At 43.2% G+C, this 19,873-nt stretch overlaps 1 protein-coding gene across 1 annotated transcript; it reads right to left on the bottom strand.

Annotated features, from left to right (window-relative positions):
• Nucleotides 1-1,081: 1,081 nt before the first annotated feature.
• On the bottom strand, nt 1,082-13,919 carry LOC128304282 (uncharacterized). The gene is made up of 6 exons (XM_053041445.1): nt 13,563-13,919; nt 4,914-5,321; nt 1,736-1,861; nt 1,531-1,676; nt 1,294-1,453; nt 1,082-1,223 (listed from the first exon to the last, which is right to left on the bottom strand). The coding sequence occupies exons 1-6, from the start codon at nt 13,588-13,590 to the stop codon at nt 1,102-1,104; spliced, it is 990 nt and encodes a 329-aa protein (XP_052897405.1). The 5' UTR covers nt 13,591-13,919; the 3' UTR covers nt 1,082-1,101.
• Nucleotides 13,920-19,873: the final 5,954 nt, after the last annotated feature.

Genomic DNA, 19,873 nt, shown 5'->3' with positions numbered 1-19,873 from the left:
AGGTCTGTCAAATCAATCGGTTGATTTGTGATGAGAAAGAAAACAAAGATTTGTAGATGTTATAATCAACTGGCAGTTAAAATTTATGATAAAATAATTATTTGTTTTATTTATGAAACGAGCAATCAATAATAAAGGCGTCGATTATTCTTGCATTCGTTATATGATATATAATGAATAAGCATTTAGGTGTAACGTGTACACGCTGTAAATTTTAATTTGACACGTGTGACGGATTTTCTCCTCTTTTTTTAACCGGAACTGTTTCCCGATTATCCGTGCGAACGAACATGTTCAAATTTTAAGCGTTTGCAGTGGAAATACTTTTGTTCAAACCATTTCTAAGCTGCTCCAAGACTAACCTCATAACAAAAACAGTTTATTGTGCAAGAAATTAAGATCAGGCATACTTCAGCATTACATAACTTATGGCAATTTTTATTAGCAATGTTTGATTATTTTATAGCTCATTTGCTATTTTTCTTTAAAATAAATGTATCACACTTATTTAAGTTCGTTTTGAAGAAATCTCTTTGAACACGTGCTTTCCTATAGAATACACGAAGGAGGCGCCTAATCATTGTCGATAGTTAAGAACACACAACCTAGCGAAAGTTCTAAATTTTCATGATACGGACAACATAACAAACATGATGTTGCTACAATTGTACTTTTGTACTTGCATAATCAATGTTATGTAAGGCAATTTAGAACTATGAAGAAAAATGGTGGAACACAAACTTCAAAACTTGCGTAAGCCCTAAGCGGGGAAGCAAATGCTGCCCCTGTGACATATTAAGTTAGATAAAAGGCTTGCTAATTCCTTCTAGAATAGCTTAGATCGTTTACCCTTAAAGTTGCCACTGAATTATCAGTTGCAAGCAAATAACAAACAACACATTATCACAACAAGTCCCAAGGGAGCTAATAATACGCGCGAATAACGCACTATGTAGCCTATTCTATCAGAAGTCTCACCTTGCTTACCGTAATAAACATATACACAAAGGCTTGGAGCTGATGAAAAAGTTCGAGAAAATATTTCTTGTTTTTATTTACATTATGTACAATAACGATTTTTGCACCACCATTTGCAGCGTATTAACTCATCCTATCGCGATGGTTGTACAGCACGCTCAGTACGACAAACGTTCCGCAAAGCAAAATCGTCCCTACATTTATCCGTTTACGGTTGGAGCTGTTGGACTCTTGTGTTTCTTCACCTGCGAATTGCGACGAAATACGAGACGAATATAAATAGACCATCCGCTGGCGCCAGTTACGAAAACCTACCGTCTAGGATGTGCACAATGGTGCTAGCACTGGCATACAGCTCCGGGGCGCAGGTGTAGTTTCCAGCGTCATCGAACTCCGCGTTCCGTATCAGATGGTGCGAGGTGATGCTGTTCAGTGAGGATCGTCCACGCTTCCGTAGCGACTCGTAGGCAACGATCTGTAACGCGATGGTCAGCAATGATTATGCTCACGAAACTTTGCCCTCCCCCTGTTACGCTGTTAGTTGATACGTACGTCCTTTTGATGGTACCACACGATGTGGCTAGGTCGCCGGTCGTAGTTGTGATTGACGATGCAGGTGAGATTGACGTTTTGTCCTTTGTAGCCGTACACGATCGTACCCTCGAGGATTTGTGTCGTGGTCGCTAGAAAGAGATAATCTATGCGTCGTTCGGTATTAATCGATGTACTTGGACGGGGTGACCGGCAGCACCAATACCATTGACACGATCCGCGTACATCCGATTGTGGGCGTCAGCCGCCTTTTGACCCTCCGAATGCTCGTCGGAGGATGGCGGAATGTCGTAAAGTATGTCGTCCTGTCGTCTGACTAGCTGCGATTCATCTGCGAAGCAAAAAAAGAAGAAAGACGGAGCGGAGATTTATGATAGGGAAATGATTTTTTTTCCTTCCTTCGCCAAGAGCACGACATGATCGATCATCCCGGTAGCTCCAGTAGGGGCCATGGGTTTTTTGCTCGTTTGTCAACCACCAGGTCATTAGTTGTCTAAATTATGGAAATTAAAAATAAATTAAATACTAGTGAAAGTGGCACACTTTAGCTTTCGTGCTGGTTTGCCGTGAAAAAGTGGCCGTACCCTGCAGGGTCACTTTATTTGGGAGTGGATGCAATGGAAGAAATTAAATAACAAAAAAAAACCCATACGCTTGAAAGACCAGATTGGCATGGTGAAATGTTAAATGAGCCATAATTTATTGGACGTGTCCGTTCCGAGATGGAAATTTCCGATGAAAAAAAGAAACTCGGCAAGGTAATGAAGAGCAAAACCCTGCCCCTTAAAACTCGTAGACGTCTTGGAATGGGTGGGTGTTTTTGGTAGCTATCACTGCGTTGTGTTTTATTTTGTCTAACCCACGCTTCGGATTTGTGTCCCGTGTGTCAACGGCAATGTAAATTAACCGTTTAATAAGTCAGAACAGCACATTTATAAAGCTGTGAGTGTCAAAATAAATGTCACCCGCAGTGGTTGCAGTATATACGACGACATCCACCATCGTTGAGTGGTTTTGTTTGTCCAACAGGCAAGATAGTACACATCTTCCCGTGCGTTGATGGAGCTGTAGACCAGTTGAAGGTTTGGTTTTGATGCGACTTTCAAATGGTTACAAGAAGAACTTGCTGTGTTCCACGTTCCAACACTCTCACCAGTCCATTTCGTCTAGTTCTGATTGATAAAATTAGAGCAAGCACTAATCCGACACTCGGGAGCAATACTGTAGGCGGAAGTTTTTTGGCTATTCTGTCAAGATTGCTACCTTTGCTAAGAATTGACGTCAATTAGCGCATTATACGGTGAAAATATAGCCAGTTAGATTGAATGTACAAATCATTTGTACTAAAAATAAGCTCACGGATAGGTACAATGACCGGATGACTTTCGTAAATGTTTAATTAACTTCATAAACTACGCAATCGGCGAAAGCTTGCTAGCGTTTAACATGCTAATTGTGTTTCCGATCGATTATTTAGCTTGCACCCGTAATAGACATAAATTGGAACGTTTGAAATGTTGTTTTTGGTGAGCGTACAGAATTTTGAACCAAACAAATGCTATTTCTATCATTCTCTGTTGCAGAAATAGCCATTTATGTGAAACAAATAAAACATTTCCCTCCACAGTAGCGTAAACATAGAAAAACGAACGTTTAGTTACATTCTGCTTGCAGAAAGATTGTGTCACTTCTACTCAACACTGGGCGCAAGATAGTCCCCATCGAGAGCACTTGAATGTTTACTATTAACTTAACAAATATGTTTGCCTAGCCGGCTCGTGCAGGGGTCGCCAATCGATGGGTTTAAGGAAGGGGTAAGATTTTTCAATTTTTCAAGGTAATTTTTAAAATTTACAACAAACTTTAAACTGAGTAACATCAATAATACCGTTGTTCTGTATTAAATAAACTGATTGTCGACTGCAATAAATTTCAATTTAAAAATGGCAGATAATTTTAGTGTTTTTTAAAATTTGTAATACTTGTGGGACAAAGTTTCTGGTGTGGTATTTAAAGTATTTTTTTATCAAGTTTTCTCTTACAAAAAAAATATTATTTTCCCCCAAAACGAATCGAGCCTCGTGTGCTAACGATTCAAAGTTCCTGTACTTATGTCATGTGTTTTTGGAATGTGTTTAAGATTTAAGAATCTTTTTCTCACTTCCCATTAATCCAGTTTAAAAAGTAACTTACGAGTTTCGTTGTCTATTGTGTGGTTATCAATAAATACATAAAATTGCCTACCTTCAGCCGTTAAGTGTAATGCACTCGGTCCGTTTTTAAAACAGAAACAACTAATGTTGAGGAAATCAATTTCATTAAAAAGTGACACTAAAAAACTGTTTTAAAAGTGTTCATACTGATACTTCCGATTTTAGGACACAAAGTCTGCTGGTCGAATAATGAATAATTATAAACGTTGCAGATCCCTTTTCCATTTGCTGCCGCTTGTTAAAGTTGGCATCCCCAAGCGCATTGCGTTGCATCAGCGTTGCCTCGCCGTTCGAGGGCGTTTTGTTTATTTCCACGTGTCTTTTTTGCATTCAAACCCGCTGGATGTCCGTTGTTTATCGATGAACGCGCGAACACCAACGAAAGGGCCAGCGTGTTTAATGTGTGATTTTGTGACCACATAGCTACGCGCAACACACCCATCTTTGCCCTGCTGAGTGGAACGTGGAACGAACCGAACACAGCTGATTGTTTGCAATAAAACGAACATTTCGCCAACCAATTCCGTCGGCCAGTGTGTGATGGATGATTTTACGGTTTCAGTTGTACATCGTCGGTGGTCGTGTGCGGGATACGTGCTTTGGGTGAAGAATTTTACTTCCAATAATGTACATCCGATTTTGGTGTGGTGGGGTATTTTTTTATTGTTGAAGTCTAGAAAGCGTTCACTAACTAGCTGGTACCAGTGTTTTGCTCGAAACCCGGAAACAGAGAAGTGAACCGGTCGCTTGGTGAATTCATTTTCCCCATTTACCCATTTGTGGTTATGGCTGGAGGAAGTCTGGCGCCCAGTGGTTTTGGGTGACTGCTCTCCTGCCCAAGTGAGCTCTGTGTGATTTAGTGCGATTGTTAAGTTTATTTATGAATCTCGTATGATGCTCACTCGGGACAAGCCCACAGTTCACAACCGGAATCGTCACGAAACCGCTTCAACTCCATCAATTGCATGCAATAGTTATCTGGAGCCCCCAAAAACGTGGTGGTCGTTAGGAATGTAATTGAATAAAAACAAATTGGTGGGAGAGTTATAATTACTGTAAATCATACAGTCGATTGGCTTAACGTAATGACTGATGCGTATTCATCATGTTGCCCGGTTCTGATGCTTTGTGAATTAGTCTGATTACGTAGCTCCAAATGCAAAAACCTACCGAGAACAATCAGATACAGCTGCAAACTCTTCACCGGCATGGTAGATATCTGGCACTCGTAGATACCGGTGTCCTTCCGGCGCGTTCTCCTTATCTTGAGCGTCCACTCTTCGGTCTGGTCGTTGTACAGTGCCTGAAACCGCTCGTCCGACGTGAACGTGTCCGCGTTGATGGCCAGTATGTGAAGATCATGGTGCCGCACCCAGGAGATGCTGTACTTGGCCAGATTTTCCACCCGACAGGTAAGGAATGCCGTTTCACCTTCCCGCACCGTTACGTTGCGGGAAACGCTCAGATCGAAGTACGGCTCGGTCCATTGTCGTTGCGTTTGATGGTCTTGGGCGGTGGCGTAATACCGTCTAGTGGAGGTACTCCAAGGGCTGGTTTCGTACCAGGCACTGGTGGAACCTGCCAGAAGGGTGGTGGAACGGAAACAGATGGATTAGGTGGACTATTTTCGGTACGCTTGTGGTTAGATTACAAACGAGATTGTTATTAGTTTAAGGCTCATCCGGAGGAAGTTTCGAATGAATTTTTGCAAACACAGGGTGTGTCGAAGCAATTACAGATTTTGAGCAATTTTCGATACTTAAAATATTAGTGTCATACTATCAACATAGAAGGTATTATTATTTAAGATTTCAAAATTCAATTTTCAAATTAAATTCAAAAGACTTTTCTAGAAAATTTTACATTAGTAGTTCCTGAGCAACATATGATCCGTGATGAATCTGACTAGAACTTTATTCAAACATCATTAAATGTCGTACCACAAAAATATATTGAACATCAAAGCACACCAAAGAAAGAAATCCAGACTTCTACGTTGAATAAAGAAAATAATATTTAAAGTATAGTTTGTATAGTGATACACCCTATATATATATATACATGGCCTACTATCCATCAACCTTTTCTAGCATCACTGAAGAGAGAGCAGAAGCTCGCGCACACTGGACTCAAGTACTTCAATTCGCAATAGTACGTCGTAAGGTCGTATTTACTTGAACAGATGCAGCATAGCTAGCTACTTGAAATGCTAACTCTTCCTTTGATAAGCACAACCAACCAACCAGATACAACCAATTCATCCAGTCATCTTTGCCAACGAAACAAATGCGCGACGGCAAGCATAATGGGGTGATGGTAACAAGAGATTAAACATTTGACTTTTAGCATGTTCGTCTACCCAACAGAAGAGACCCTGCGCATGCCAGCACATCGACAGCAAGCAATTGCACTCAGGTGTATCAAAAAGATCTCGCAGAAGATCGGCTAGTTCGGCGGGGGGGAACGCGAGCTGGGTTCGTTGTTTAATTTGACGGTCCCGTGCGTCTTAATGGCGTGTTAACTCGCACCGGTCTGGGCCGTACCTTAAAAAGTATGACCGGGGCATAGTTTACAACCGTACCGTACCGGCACACAACGCCGGGTCTCATCCATCTTGCAGTGGTATGTCGTTGGCAGCCGGTCTTCCCGGTCATCGGATAGAACCAATTACCGAAACATCTTCAAGGCGAACCGTGTGTCGGGATGGTACGGCAGCAAGACAAAAAAAAAGCGTTACAGACAGACGCATATTTTACGCACATTAAGCATTTGGCTCGTTTGTTGTGGTCTTTATTTTTTCTTTTCTCTTCCGTTAGGTGTGGTACGCTTGTACGTACGTCCCTGTTTTGTTGAAACCCAATGTCTTAAGACGTCCGTTGAGTTTGATCGCGAAGGTCTAATGGGCGTGTCTATTTTAAGATGAACCGGCCGTTTGATTCGTCTAATCAGTGTGCGAGGGCTTTAATTTACACACAATCCACAAAAAAAACCGTGCACCCAAACGTTGATTTTGCACCATATATTTACTGCATGTGTATGGAAAATATGTGCACTGTACAAAGGAAGCGTTATGCCTGCGACAACAAGAAGAAAGTCGGTGAAGAAAGATCTATCGTAAAGTTCTATTTTTATTTAGTGTGAAATTTCGTGCATTGTTGGATCACAGCCCGCTTCCCGTTGGCTAACAAGTATCGTCAGCGGGTACAACGTCCAAGATGCGTGTCTCGTCACGATGTGCTGAAGGAACTGTTCACAGCTCGTTAGTTTTAATGCTAATGGAATTGGTGGGAAATATGATAACCAGAGATCGTTAAAACTGTCACCGAGTGGTGGAATTTGATCATGACCCGAAGTATTTGTGGCTTCATTATGTGATGAAATGAGTTTAATAATTTCTATGTCCAACTGTTCCATATCATACGGTGAGTCATCGCATAAGTTTATTCGATCTTATTAACCGATCTTGTGATTAATATTGATCCTTTTGTATGCACTGTGGACGTAATGTTAAGTATATTCCGCTGCTTTTAAGTACATATTAATTTCATTGAGATCATTGCTAGAGGTATTTTAGGAAGCGCAGTATTAATGTAGCTCAACTTAACTTCCTCCGGTTGAAGTTGATATCATTTAAATTGCTTCTACAGTTCATAGTAAAGTATTTCTTGTGCATCCTACCTGTCCTTTCACGAAGGCGTACACGAAGAAATAAAACGAAGAAATAACTGTGATCAATTCCGATTACTAACGGAAATAGGAAATAGTACGTACACGAGTAGATCGATCGATCCGCTGATCGATCGCACGAAGCATTAGAAACGATCCCACAGGAATGCTGAGAGAGAATTTATGCACAACATTTTCTCTCACGCACGCTCCCACCTGACGTATCGATAACCTGACGTGTGGACACGAGGTTTGGTATTGGTAAATGTTAAAGAAACCACGCATGCTGCATGGAATGATCAAGCCAAACCTAGGTAAACACTCACACATCTATATTTTGTACCTTGCTCCAGTGTCGTGCGTATTGTTCCAGTTTGATAACACACGATTAGTTTCGCGTGCGGCTTTGAAGAAGCTGCAAGGTGTGCATCGTTTAGAATTTGGACTCTGATCTTGAGCCTTTTTACCGAACGCTGAATGGTAATATGTGATAATTAATTGATTCTAGTGACAAATGCTAATGAAGAGTACTTGTGATAACAGTTTGATAACACACGATTAGTTTTACGTCTGATTTTGAAGAAGTTGCAAGGTGTGCATCGCTTAGAATTTGGACCGTAATCTTGAGCCTTTTTACCGAACGCTGCATATTATACGTGATAGTTAATTGATTCTAGTGAGAAGTGCTAGTAAGGAGTGCTTGTGAGGATGCGTCAAACAGAAGAGAAAAGTGTACGGGAGCAATAAGAATACTGCTGGTATATGACTAAAGAAGCATGACACAAAGAGGTTAGAGCAGGTGCTTCATTATTGTCTTTTATTTGCGAACTTAGTGGTGTGGCAGTAGCATTATTCGCAATGACCGATGTATCGTGTGATGCTGTGCTGTGGTAAGTAAAGATGCGTTGGTGTGCGTGTAGGTTGATATTGGCTACTATCAAACGCTGTCAGTACATAATTGCGGATAGAGATCATTAGTACGCTGTTTCATTAGTTTTAGTCGCTACTACTGCATCAAAGCTTTATCATTATTAAAGATTCTTATATTGTTTAAAGCCTTGAATAAATTACTCGCCAAAATACTCTCCAGTACCATTTCCATTTGGCGCCTTTTTTTTTTAAACGCATTCATATATGGAACGCAACTCGTCCGACATCTTCAGGACACGATTTCGCCATGGTATATCAGTCGCACGTCCACCAACCAACAGACGGGACGACACATTCAGATTCCACCCGTGCCTTTTATTGATGTGGGTCGATGGGGTTAAACATACCGGTGCGCTCACGCAAACGCGAAACCCACTGCCGGTTGTTTCCCCACAAAAGGCTCGGACCCAGCGGGTCTCTGTGTGTGGCAAATGGTCATGAAACTGTCACCGAACGTCGCGGTGCGTGCGGTTTTTAGTTGCGTGTGTGTGGGTAAATTTATTGCGATCCCTTTTCTTCCCCACCGGTCGGTTGGGCAGTGGTGGGCCCAAGAATTACGGAAAGGATTTGTGCAGAATCCGACCGTGAGGAGTTGAGGAAACCGTGAGCACGGCGAGATGATACACACGGTAACAGGGTTAAAGTAAATTAATTAAAGCCGTCGGAGTGTATGTAGCGAAACAATAGCGACCGGATGTTCCACCGGGTGGTTGAGGGTGGGACCTTCCAAAAGCGGGAAGTGGAGTTTACTGCGTGACATTGGGCACCGAGGGCCATTAATTGGAGTTAAAGGCGATACCCGATTGCTTGAATGGTTAGCGTGTCGCAGAAAATTATGAACGTTGTAATGCCTTTTTGCGGTTAAGGTTAAGCTCCACAGTAGTTTTATTTCGCGCCATTATGGATGTCATTAAACATTGTTCACTGCTAATGATTGCGAATTGATACATAGTCTCTTGTTTATTTGTTTTAAGTAGAGCTTTACTGGAAAACATCACATATTGAACTTTTGTGTTCTTTTGGTTGGAACACAATTAATAATTGAAGTCGCAAAAACGGTTACAATACATTACACGTTTATTACATAAAACTAACTTAGCCGCCTAGCCTACTCGCGCACGCACCCTGACTGCTCGCTTGCTTGTTGTCGAGTCCTTCCGTGTGTGCTCGTCCTGCACACAGGATCGCGATGGCTGCGCCCTTACGTCGCACGTGGACCGCTGACAGCCTAACGTCTGACGGTTGTCATCCGTAGCGACAAACGCAGAGTGGCAAGTCGCGCGACGTTCTATCCACAACAGAACATGTTAAAACTCTATGCTATAATTTGCATATAATTTGCTATGCTTATATTATTCTTGGGTAATGAGTAATGCCTCTCACGAATGACATGTCAAATCTCAAAATAAATCTCTGAAGATAGATATATATCAAGAATTCGTTAATCTCTGAAAAACTTATGAATCTCAGACTGCTGAGATTGCTGAGCGCACCTCTGAAAAATTCACAGATGTTTAGCTTCATCTTCATGTAGTATCTTTGAAGATTCTTGAATTATAATAAATATTCTGAATCAATTCCATTTAAAGATCTATTCATATTTCTGAATGTCTGGCTATTCTGGTTGATTTTTCATGGCTCTACAACTTCAAGAGACGCTGACTTATGATTTCGGGATTTCCTTGGTTTTGGTTACTCATAACTGGATATCAAGTCATTTACAGAATTGAAGCATAAATAATAATAGATTCATAAAAATGTTCAGTTTTCTGTACTGAAGCTGTTTTACCTCTAAGTATTATCCTGCCAATTCTGTGTTGTGCAATGTATAACTTCTTACGAATACACTTGCATCCATCATAGTCACATGTTCCGTCACATGCAGCGCCAACGTCAATCAATCCAAGACCAAGAGCTGAACCAGGGATGAGATAGTGTATGCGCCACGGTCGACTTAAGCCTCAAGCGACTGCAAGAACGCGAAGCTGCTGTCCACCAGGAGCGGGAAACATTTGTTTCTAGTCCGGTATGATATACACTTTTATAGAAGTATAAATATCGCACATGATTTACGGGTTAAGTTTAAGTGGGTGATCATTGATGTACACGGTTGTTGGTGACCGTGCGTGACACAGACTCACACCGTACGCCACTAATGATATATTGGGAGTGTGTGTGTGTGGGTCTTTTTTTATTGTTATTTTTGGTGGCATTCACAAGACCACGATCGTCATCGCTCACTCGGCCGGTGATGTCCACGAGGTCAGTTTTCTGCGTCGTCGCTTGCGAAAGCCACACTCGACGTTCCCTTCCCGCGTACCCGGTGCATCATTAATCTTCACTAGCCTGGTAGCGACCTGGCTTGTGGCAAACTGTCGGTGACAGTGTGTAATTGTATCGGATTGACTTTAGCATCCCTCTGGCAAAAAGCGAAAAATTCGTGCGAAAAATTCTTAACCAGAAATAGGCTGTTCGTGTAAGGTTTCGCTAAAATAACATCATGTCCCAATCGTGAACTCCGTGCCGGTCCGATCGTAAACAGGAAAGCAAACAACACCCTGATGATCTCTCGGCCGGTAGCGATGCTATTCAAAGGAAAGCAAACAATATCCACCCCCTCCCCCGAGGGGTGCGAAACCAAATTAAAAGGTTGTTATGCTTTTCGTTTCGGGGTTCTTCCCTGGTTTTGTTCCTCTCTGCCTGATTTTAGGGGGTTTGTTAATGAGAAGTATGACCGAAAAATACCAACCAATCAGCTTGATTGAACGTGTTTCAACAGCGGGCCGTTTGTTGTGAGAAATAGCTTAGATTTTTTGTCCATTCTAAACATGGCTTTGAAATGTCCGCGTAACCTTCTGACAGCACCTTCCAAAGTCTATCACAGCCATGGCGGACTTGCGGTTTTAAAATAAGCCTGAAAAGCATCGCTCACGCTTGCAGCTGAGGTGAAATTAATTTTCAAACATAAAATAGCACATTTATTTCGGGTGCTTTGTTTACAGGGAATCTGTCAGCCCAAGTGTCCGCTAAGTGGAGGTGCGTTAAAAACTTAAAATGCTTTACCAGCAGCAACTTTGTTAGGCGGTAACACAGCAACACCGGCATGTGCAGCTAATTTAGTGGGATTTTATTGCCGATTTCTACGGACGAGCAAGCGCGAAAGGTTAAAGTGAAAGGAAATGAGACACCGGGTGAGAAATGGGTGATCTCACCCTTTCGGAATGGTCAATTTTCCCAAGTGGCTGGTGTGTATGTCCTTGTGTTCGTGCGTTTCCTCGCCAAACAAAAGCTCTCGATAGCAAACCGATGATTAAGTCACGTTTTTGTAAAATCACAATGGAAAATAGCTTCCCCTGAAAATAGCATCCCCACCGATGGGGTCTTTTACCCGACGAGGTGTTGGGTGTTTCATGTTGATTGCCCCGTTTTGGGGGAGCTGGGTGGGTGGGTTGAAGCATATTAACAGCCAAAATTGGCTCGTAATGGAACCTGGACCATTGCTACGGCCACGTGATGAGATTAAACGCATTCTGGCGCTTTGGGGGCGCTTGCCTTCTTCGATGCAACTCGCTGGAGCACGCGTGAACCTTGGTGTGAACAGATTTATGCGGTCTGTGTCGCTTGTACATAAATTTGCTACACAAAAACCACAACAACGGTGGCTGAGACGAGGTACGCGCACGGCGCAAAGGTAAAATACGTGCAGTCGATGGTGCTGGGAGATACAGTGCAGTACTGATTGATTTAATGAGCAGTCGAGCTCGCGGTTGCTGGTGGTGTTTATGTCGGTGTCGGTTTCCTCTTGTTTTTTGCCTGTTTGCCGTTGGGTGGCCATGACGATTGCATTACGGTGCGGTAAGGTGTGAAATAGGGATGCAATATTGCTAATTAAAAGTTGTGATTTTTGGTACGCGATAGGGTAAACGCTGTGCAATTTATACTTTGCTGTGTAATTGCATTTTTATTGAGTATATTGTTGGTTTTGATTGGTTGGTGATGCTTGTTTCCATAGTATTATTTACTTATTTAATTAATGATTTGGGCCGTGTGAAAGCTATAATTTGTGCACTCCTGGTTCAACTTAAAATAAAAATGAAATAAAGCAACACAAGACAAAAACACCAAGCAAAAGAAAAAAATGAAAGGAAACGGTACGTTCCATTTTATTTCCCGCCAGATGGCTCTGTTCAAAACAATAAAAAATAATGCTAGATTGAAGATGTTACAATTCAAAGACATTTCTGATCCTTTTCATTTTCGTATTGGTTACAGTTGGTTTATTAAATTTGTTACATTGTATTCACACAAGATGCTTCACAATAAGTTTGATTCCTCTAGATTAGTGATGGGAAAAATGAATTTTTTTACTTGACTTTGGAATCGGCTTCGAAATCGGTTCCGGAGTTGACTCCAGAATCTTTGAAATCGGTTCTGGAATCGGCTCCCGAATCGGTTCCGGAAACGGCTCCAGAATCGGAATCGGGTCCTGAACCAGAACCGAAATCAGGACCGGGTAATTCCGATTCCGTACTCCCACCACTACTCTAGACCACTTGTGGTTGTAGTGCTACTAAAGACGAGGTAGAAGAAGTCACAGGATACCTTTTTTAAGTCGTCCTTTTAGGTCCACTATTGAGATGGAGTTATGGCTTTGAGGTAGCTACCATAAAGGTAGAGATCTTGGACAGAGAATAACTGACAACAATTTCGATCGATTAACAAATTGATGAGAAATTATAGATACCGAGTTGCACAATTTTAGACAGTTCTTCCGTCAATTGTAATAAAAATAGATTCCTCAATATGATAAATGTTGACTCCGATCGTGATTAGCATCGAACGAGACTTGTATTTCTTGGCAGGTTGATCACCATTTGTCTCTACCAATTATAACGCTGTTAAAGCGTCGTTGTTGGTGTTGAGTGATATGTTACCCGCAGTGAATAACGCGAACGTTAACGACAAGAAAATGCAGAACCAATTGTATATCCAGCTCGAATCTGTAGCATTTACCAACGGATAATGATGAACGCGGTTACAACACTACAATTCTTATCACTTCGAAACATCGCATCGGAGTACTTCGTAACATTGCGTGCCATTGAAAATATTATACTTTTATCACAATTGATTATACAGCCCCGGCAAGCGTGTTGGTTGTTTGTTTTGGGCTATTTTTAATTTCCCCGAGTAACGGTCGGATTAGGTCGATGTAACACTCACCCAAAATGCAAAGCAGTATAATCAGCATCACGTGCTCATTTGGTGCGGCAGGTGTTAAGTTATAATAAAATGCGCGGTATGTTGGGGTGGGGTGGATCGCTTCCTAGGCCCTCTGAATGTCGGACAAGCCGCAGCAAACACGAACGATGGTTGCGTCAACGGACGATCCGCTTGGTGATTACTGTTGATCCCGTGGCACTGGTCCGTGAGCAATTATTTCACATGGTCACATAATTTTCACGTTGATCCGTTTCCATCCAAACGGCACATACGCACGGCACACAACACAAATACACAACCGTACAGACTCGCACGTTGTCGTCGCGTGTTGTTGCTATTGGTATTAAGCGGCGCGAAAATTGCTGTTCACTTCACTTGCTACGCGCCCAAAAATTGTGCACTCTTGGTATGGGAATTCCCTGAAACTGACCGTAAGTCACGCGGAGTCACCCTGCAGGGTATTACGATACGGCACGACACATTTGCAAAATTGCACCCACTAGTGGTCCGCGGGGTTTGGTGCATCCGTTGAAACACTTACTGACCAGCTGGGTGGTTGTACTCCAACCCGTGGTACACGTTCAAAAGGGGGGATTTTGTTTGCCGGCCTGTAAGTAGGGTGTAATTAATTAATTGACATATAATTAGATTCACGGTGCACTGGTAAGAACGGACCCGGGGGTGGAACGTTCTAGGCTTATCGAACGGCACAACACTGCGGCAGTCACTTTAACACTTAAATTTTTTGCCCCTTACAAGTGTCCTTGCACTTGGATCCCGTTTAGCGACAGGGAGACAACGACGGGGTCAGCAAGGTTGCGTTATGTAAGCGAAGGAACTAGAGATACACTACACACCGGGCTGCTTAATTGAGGACAAACAAGGTAGCAGGTTGTATCCTTTGGGGAAAGTTGATGTAAGCTAACGAGATTACATTAACACCCGTTTTCGGTGTAAACACTGTACTACGAAGCTTGCAGGTGTTGGCGCTGCATAAATATTCACCCGCAAAAGGCTCTCCACTTGTCGTTGCGCTTAAGTCCTTGCACTGCGCATTGCTACTACCCAAACGGCGAATTTCTCACCAGTGACAGTGCGAACTGACACCGTCGAGCGCGATCTCGATACTGGACGGTCCTGGGTGGCCAATGATCTGCCACGATCCCATGATCCTGCTACATAGACATCCGCTGGTAATATTTTTGCTTGAGACGAAAATAAAAAGGTAAAAAAGCACTCGCTCTCTTCAGCTCTCTACGGCTCTCGCGCGTACACTGGCCGCTTGACAGCTTGGCGCACTAAATATAGCCTGGCTGTACGCTCCGTTCTGGTGGCCCGAAGACTGATGATGTGCGTTAAATGTGCCGCGTTCCGACCAAAGAACATTCTAACCTGTTGTCGGCGCTTTGTTACGCGCCGCTGCGTGCTCTTTGCCGTTTACCGATTATGACAAGAGAGATTGAGTGGGTGCACGATCGTGCCCGCTGGTGTTTGCCGCTGGTATGTTGATGTTTCTGGGTTAAACACGATCGGGATTGGGTTGAGGGTGGAAATTTTGAAAACAAAACATTCATAACGCTGTTGATCCATCGGAATGACAGGAGGCATCGTGGTGACAGCGTTGTTAACTGGCAGTGGGGAATAAATTTGCCACCCAGCACCCACCCTCGCGGGTAGGTGTGAAGATCAATGTCAGTGTGTTAATCTTCAGCGAGGCAGAAAATAGTTTCATTCACCACAAAGAATTTATCATTGCGTATCAACATGGTCTTCCCTTCTAAATCAACGACCGTATAATTTGAAGTAGATTGGTGACAAATAAAAATGATGTACCCGTCGTTATCGTGAGAAACCATCGACAGGATAATGATTGTTAACATACGAGGAAACACAAGCCCCTGCTTTCAACATCTTCATAATGTCTTCGGATATTGAGGAACGAGTAGTAGAATTCCACATTTTTGTAGGTATCCATATCTTCACATATTCTTCGATTCTTTGATGTGCTCCGTATGAAGCACTTCTAGCGTGATTGCTTTCAGTTTAAAATTCTGAAGTTATCACCACCGTCACCGGTACCTTAACAATTGGAGATCTGATGGCATTGTTCTGATCAATGTTTTATCTTGAAAATCTTCAATTCCAGACCCCCGATTGATCGTTTTGCGAGAATATGCTTTCAAGGGGTATTTTCGTAGCATTCAGTCAAGGGGTAAATGGTATGTTTAATTCGAAACAATTGTTGTAAATTAAATTAAATAAGTATTCAAGAACGAAGGCGTGTTAAATTAAGTAAAAAACACCTCCAAATGTTTATTTGCTAACAAATGTAAACAGTCTGACCGAGATCATTATACCCAGACGATCGAGATTCCGGTGTTTTACAAGAGAGGGCGCTGCCGTCGATTCGTATATCCCGAAGGAGCCCGAACCAGCGTTGGAGCGATGACCGGAGAGGCTGTGTATCGTGTAATAAAGTGTATCGATCATAATTAAAATATTAAACAACGAAACACTTTCGTAAAAATTAGAACGTTTTTTTTTTGTTTCGTTAGAACGGCCTGGCCCTATCGACTTATTTTACCACGTAGCAGGATAGTCAGTCCTTGCTACGGGGGATTGGTCCGGATGGGATTTTGGTCCGGTCCGTTCGTGTGAAGACCGGCTCCGCTACCATCATGCCACCGGGCCGCCCCTAAAAAAAAAGGAACTTTAAAGATAGTTTATTGATTTTATCACCTAATTGAAAAGTCATCTAATTTCAAGGACCACAACGAATAATGAAGTGATTTATGTTCCAGATAATTATTATTTATTACTAATAATTTTAATAGTGGGTCCAACATGATTATAACAATAACAAATGTCATCCTTCGCTCTGTAAACTTATAATGTTGTTTATTTTTCTTCTTTCAGACCCTTCTCTTCCCAAACAACACCAAATACACCCAACGTACATGTATCGTCAGCAATGAAACCATTACACCGCAGTAAACAACATGACTATTAGCAAAAGGGTAGTATGTACACGCTTTCGGAAGACAAATTCAAACAATACCGCTCGTACACACAATACCGCTCGTGCAGACGCTAGAGTTTACACATGTGGACACGATCCTTATACACGTCACCTAGTAGCGTGTTGTCATCGCGCTTGAAGATAAGATAAATAGAAGCAGATAATCAGAATCAACAGGTTAGGGAGGCGCCGACAAGGGTCCCAAACACACACCATCACACACCAACACCAGCTGAGACGAAACTGCGTGCGTGAGTACCGTGCCGTGTTCATGCAGTGGAACTCACGGCGCAAATGAACTGCACACGCTGTGGTGCCGTGTACTGCGTGCTAGGACGAATCCAAGCAGAAGAACTCTCGTTTTCGGGGCATCCACCGAAAACCATCGCGCCTGAAACGATCGATGTCCGTACTGTGCCGTTCGGTTGTCCTGCTTCCAGCTTCCGCCGCATGCTGTCCGATGAACGGGATGACTCTCAATCCAAGCGTTGAACCAGTTGTGGCAGCAACAGCGGCGGCAAAACAGAATCAGCAGCGCACGTTCAGTACTCGTCGGGACGTCAAACGCAACGGATCGGTGGTGTACTCGGTTGTGGTGGTCCACAAGCCCACGAAATCCGCGACCCTTCCGACCGTGCGGAGCGGCACTGCTTTCGGGTGTTTTGCGGTGCAAACCGTTACGCTGCCGTCAGCGATCGGGACGTGCCGCGTTGGCTGTTGGCTGTCGCGCAAACACACGCGTAGGTTCGGTCGCGTGCACTTGTGTTGTGTTTTATGTCCTAAAAGAGCTTTTTCGTTTGTTTTTATTTGCCGTGCATTCATTTGACCACCCTCCGGCTATACGCACGTGTGTGCAGATGTGCTGCAAACGTGACGAAACACGGGTGTCGTGATTTTGGGGGGAAGATAGTAACACCGCTGTGCCGTGGAGGCGCCTGGTACCTTACGCTCCGGGAAATGGGCAGGTGTTTCGGGGGACGGGTGGGTGACGGGGCAGGGTAAGTGAAACAACCGCAGGTCATCAGCCGGTGTGTGTGTGTGTGTGTGTAAGTGTAGTTGAGGGTGGTTTTGGATACGGGCCTAACTTTATTAGTGAAGCTGGACACCGTGGCTAGAAGGGCAGAGAAACGCGGCCAGTGTTGCCATTTCGCTCGCTCGCTATTGAATCGTGTAGTGGTGCTCGGTGCTTGGTAAATTATTCAAAAGGATAATAATCGTTAGATGAAGAAAGCTTACCAGGTTGACAAAGCGCACGTGTGTCCCGGGGTTGTAAAGGTGAGATAGAGAGTTGATGACGTCGAACCGTACAACCGTGCCGTGATAGCAGCTAACCAAAAAAGAGAAAAAACAGTAGCAACTAACTACCAGTCAACTCACAATATACTGACGGTACGGTGCGTTGGTGGTTTTGTAGGTTCCCGCACTAGCTGGATGAGATTTTTTGGGAGGAATTCCCTGCAGATATCCCTGGAGTGTGAGCTGGGAGATTCCTTCGTGTTCGCCTGTTCGAAACTGCTATGAAACGGTGGGAAAAATATTTGCCTTCTAGATTACATCTTCCGGCGATCGGGTTTTCTAGCTTGCATACGTTCGATCGAAAGGTTTTAATGAAGCAGTGAATGTATAAATAATGTCCTAAAATGCAAATGTGCGCTACCGTTCGGCGCTTTGCCCTGCCGTGGTTTGATTTGTAAATATTTTCCGTATTTTCGTTCGTGCTAGTGGTGAAATCAGTGCAGTGCAGTGTGTGTGTGTGAGGTGCTTAAGCATTTCGTGCTTTTAATGTGATTGATGTGAAACTGAGTGTGTGTGTGTGTGAGTGTGTGTCAGTGTTCAGTGATCGTTTAAGCCCCCTCATAAAAACGTCCGCTTAGAAAGTTCTGTTCAATAGTGAAGCTATCAAGCGCCCTTGATCGGGTTGGTGAGCAAATCATAGTTCAATAGTAACAAAGTGTTGGAGTGAATATACAGGTGAAGTGATTCGGTCCGTACGCGCTAACGATGCCCGCACGACTAGTGGGTGAGGTGCATTAATAAGGAACGTGTACATTAACACGAAAAAATCATCAGCCTGTGGTTGGTTTCAAGTGGTGTTTGAGTCTTTGATTTCGTGGAAATTGTTTTTGGAGGCAAGAGACTTTACTTCGAGGCGCGTAAAGTACCGAAGAAGAAGAGGGTTGGTGTGAAGTGTGTCTAGTGGTTATGAAACTTCGGGAGTTGTTTGGGTACATTGAAAATCAATCGATGGATAATGCAGCATCGATGTTAATGTAACGTTCGGAACGGTCGAGACGGATTTCATCACATCGCTGCAGGCCTCACGAACTCAAGGGAAGAGCCGTGCGAGGTGATTGGCCTTGTGGTAACTACGACTTTGCTGCTGAATTGCTGGAAGTCAGCTGGAGGTTAGCAAAAAAAGGTAGGTCCATTTACCAACACACTTTCATCTTATTGATAGCCTTCTGTTACTAGGGGTTGGTACTTTCTTGTGACGCTGTGCTAAGACTATGACTAAAATCCTGGAAGAGTGAAGCAAAACAAAAAAATCACCACGCACTCAATGGAAATTGAATTTTAACTCTATGCATGAGAACAATTCCCTGACAGTCCCTGACGTACGATGCCTCGATTACACGCAGTAAATTATTACCATCGTCAACGAGCGAGCTTTGGGAGAAAGCAAAAAAAAAAAAAAACGAAATCCACCCCCATGAGAAGATACCTTTTACCCTTTCTTGTGCGAGCTATCTTAAGACCACCACCACCACGATGTCTTAACTCCCGCGAAGGCTTAAGCCGAAAGGGATCTCCTGGTACCACTTTCTTGCTATTATTTTCCTATTTTTTTGCTTCTTGGGATTTGCTACACCCATTTCTCTAGCACCGTTTAGCCTCGAAGCATGACATTAACATTCCTCCGTGAGAAGGTTTCGTGTTGTCTTCGGTTAAATATTTTCGCCTCGTTGTGCCCCGTAGTGCCCCGGGGGAGAAGGTCAGGTACGCAAAAAGTAGCGTTCCACGGTGGTTACAATTTTTTTCTCTCTCTCTCCCTCTGTCTCTCCATCTTTATTATGCCAATTGTACCTTGACGGTCGACATCAGCAGGATACTTACGGGTTGTATTTATTTTACAGCACCGAAGGATGCTTCTTGCGCTTACGTCAAGCGTTAAGCACTACGCATCTGCATTGTTGCGATGGTTTGGTACAGTTTCTGGCTACTGATCGCTTCAAGTGTCTCTCCGAAAGGGGAAGACCTGACATAGGGGGAAAAAAATCAAGATACGAAGGGC

This window comes from Anopheles moucheti, chromosome 3 (genome assembly GCF_943734755.1).
Source record: "Anopheles moucheti chromosome 3, idAnoMoucSN_F20_07, whole genome shotgun sequence".
Taxonomy (NCBI): Eukaryota; Metazoa; Arthropoda; class Insecta; order Diptera; family Culicidae; genus Anopheles; species Anopheles moucheti.
This window is presented reverse-complemented; position numbering and strand designations above follow the sequence as displayed.

What these genes read in the sequence shown, in the direction of transcription:
- LOC128304282 (XM_053041445.1), bottom strand. Translation starts at nt 13,590, where the DNA reads ATGCTGATTATACTGCTTTGCATTTTGG. An exon ending in TGTGGTACCATCAAAAGGAC is followed by an intron (nt 1,454 to 1,530) that starts GTACGTATCAAC and finishes ATCGCGTTACAG; the next exon opens with ATCGTTGCCTACGAGTCGCT. An exon ending in CATTGTGCACATCCTAGACG is followed by an intron (nt 1,224 to 1,293) that starts GTAGGTTTTCGT and finishes CGCAATTCGCAG; the next exon opens with GTGAAGAAACACAAGAGTCC.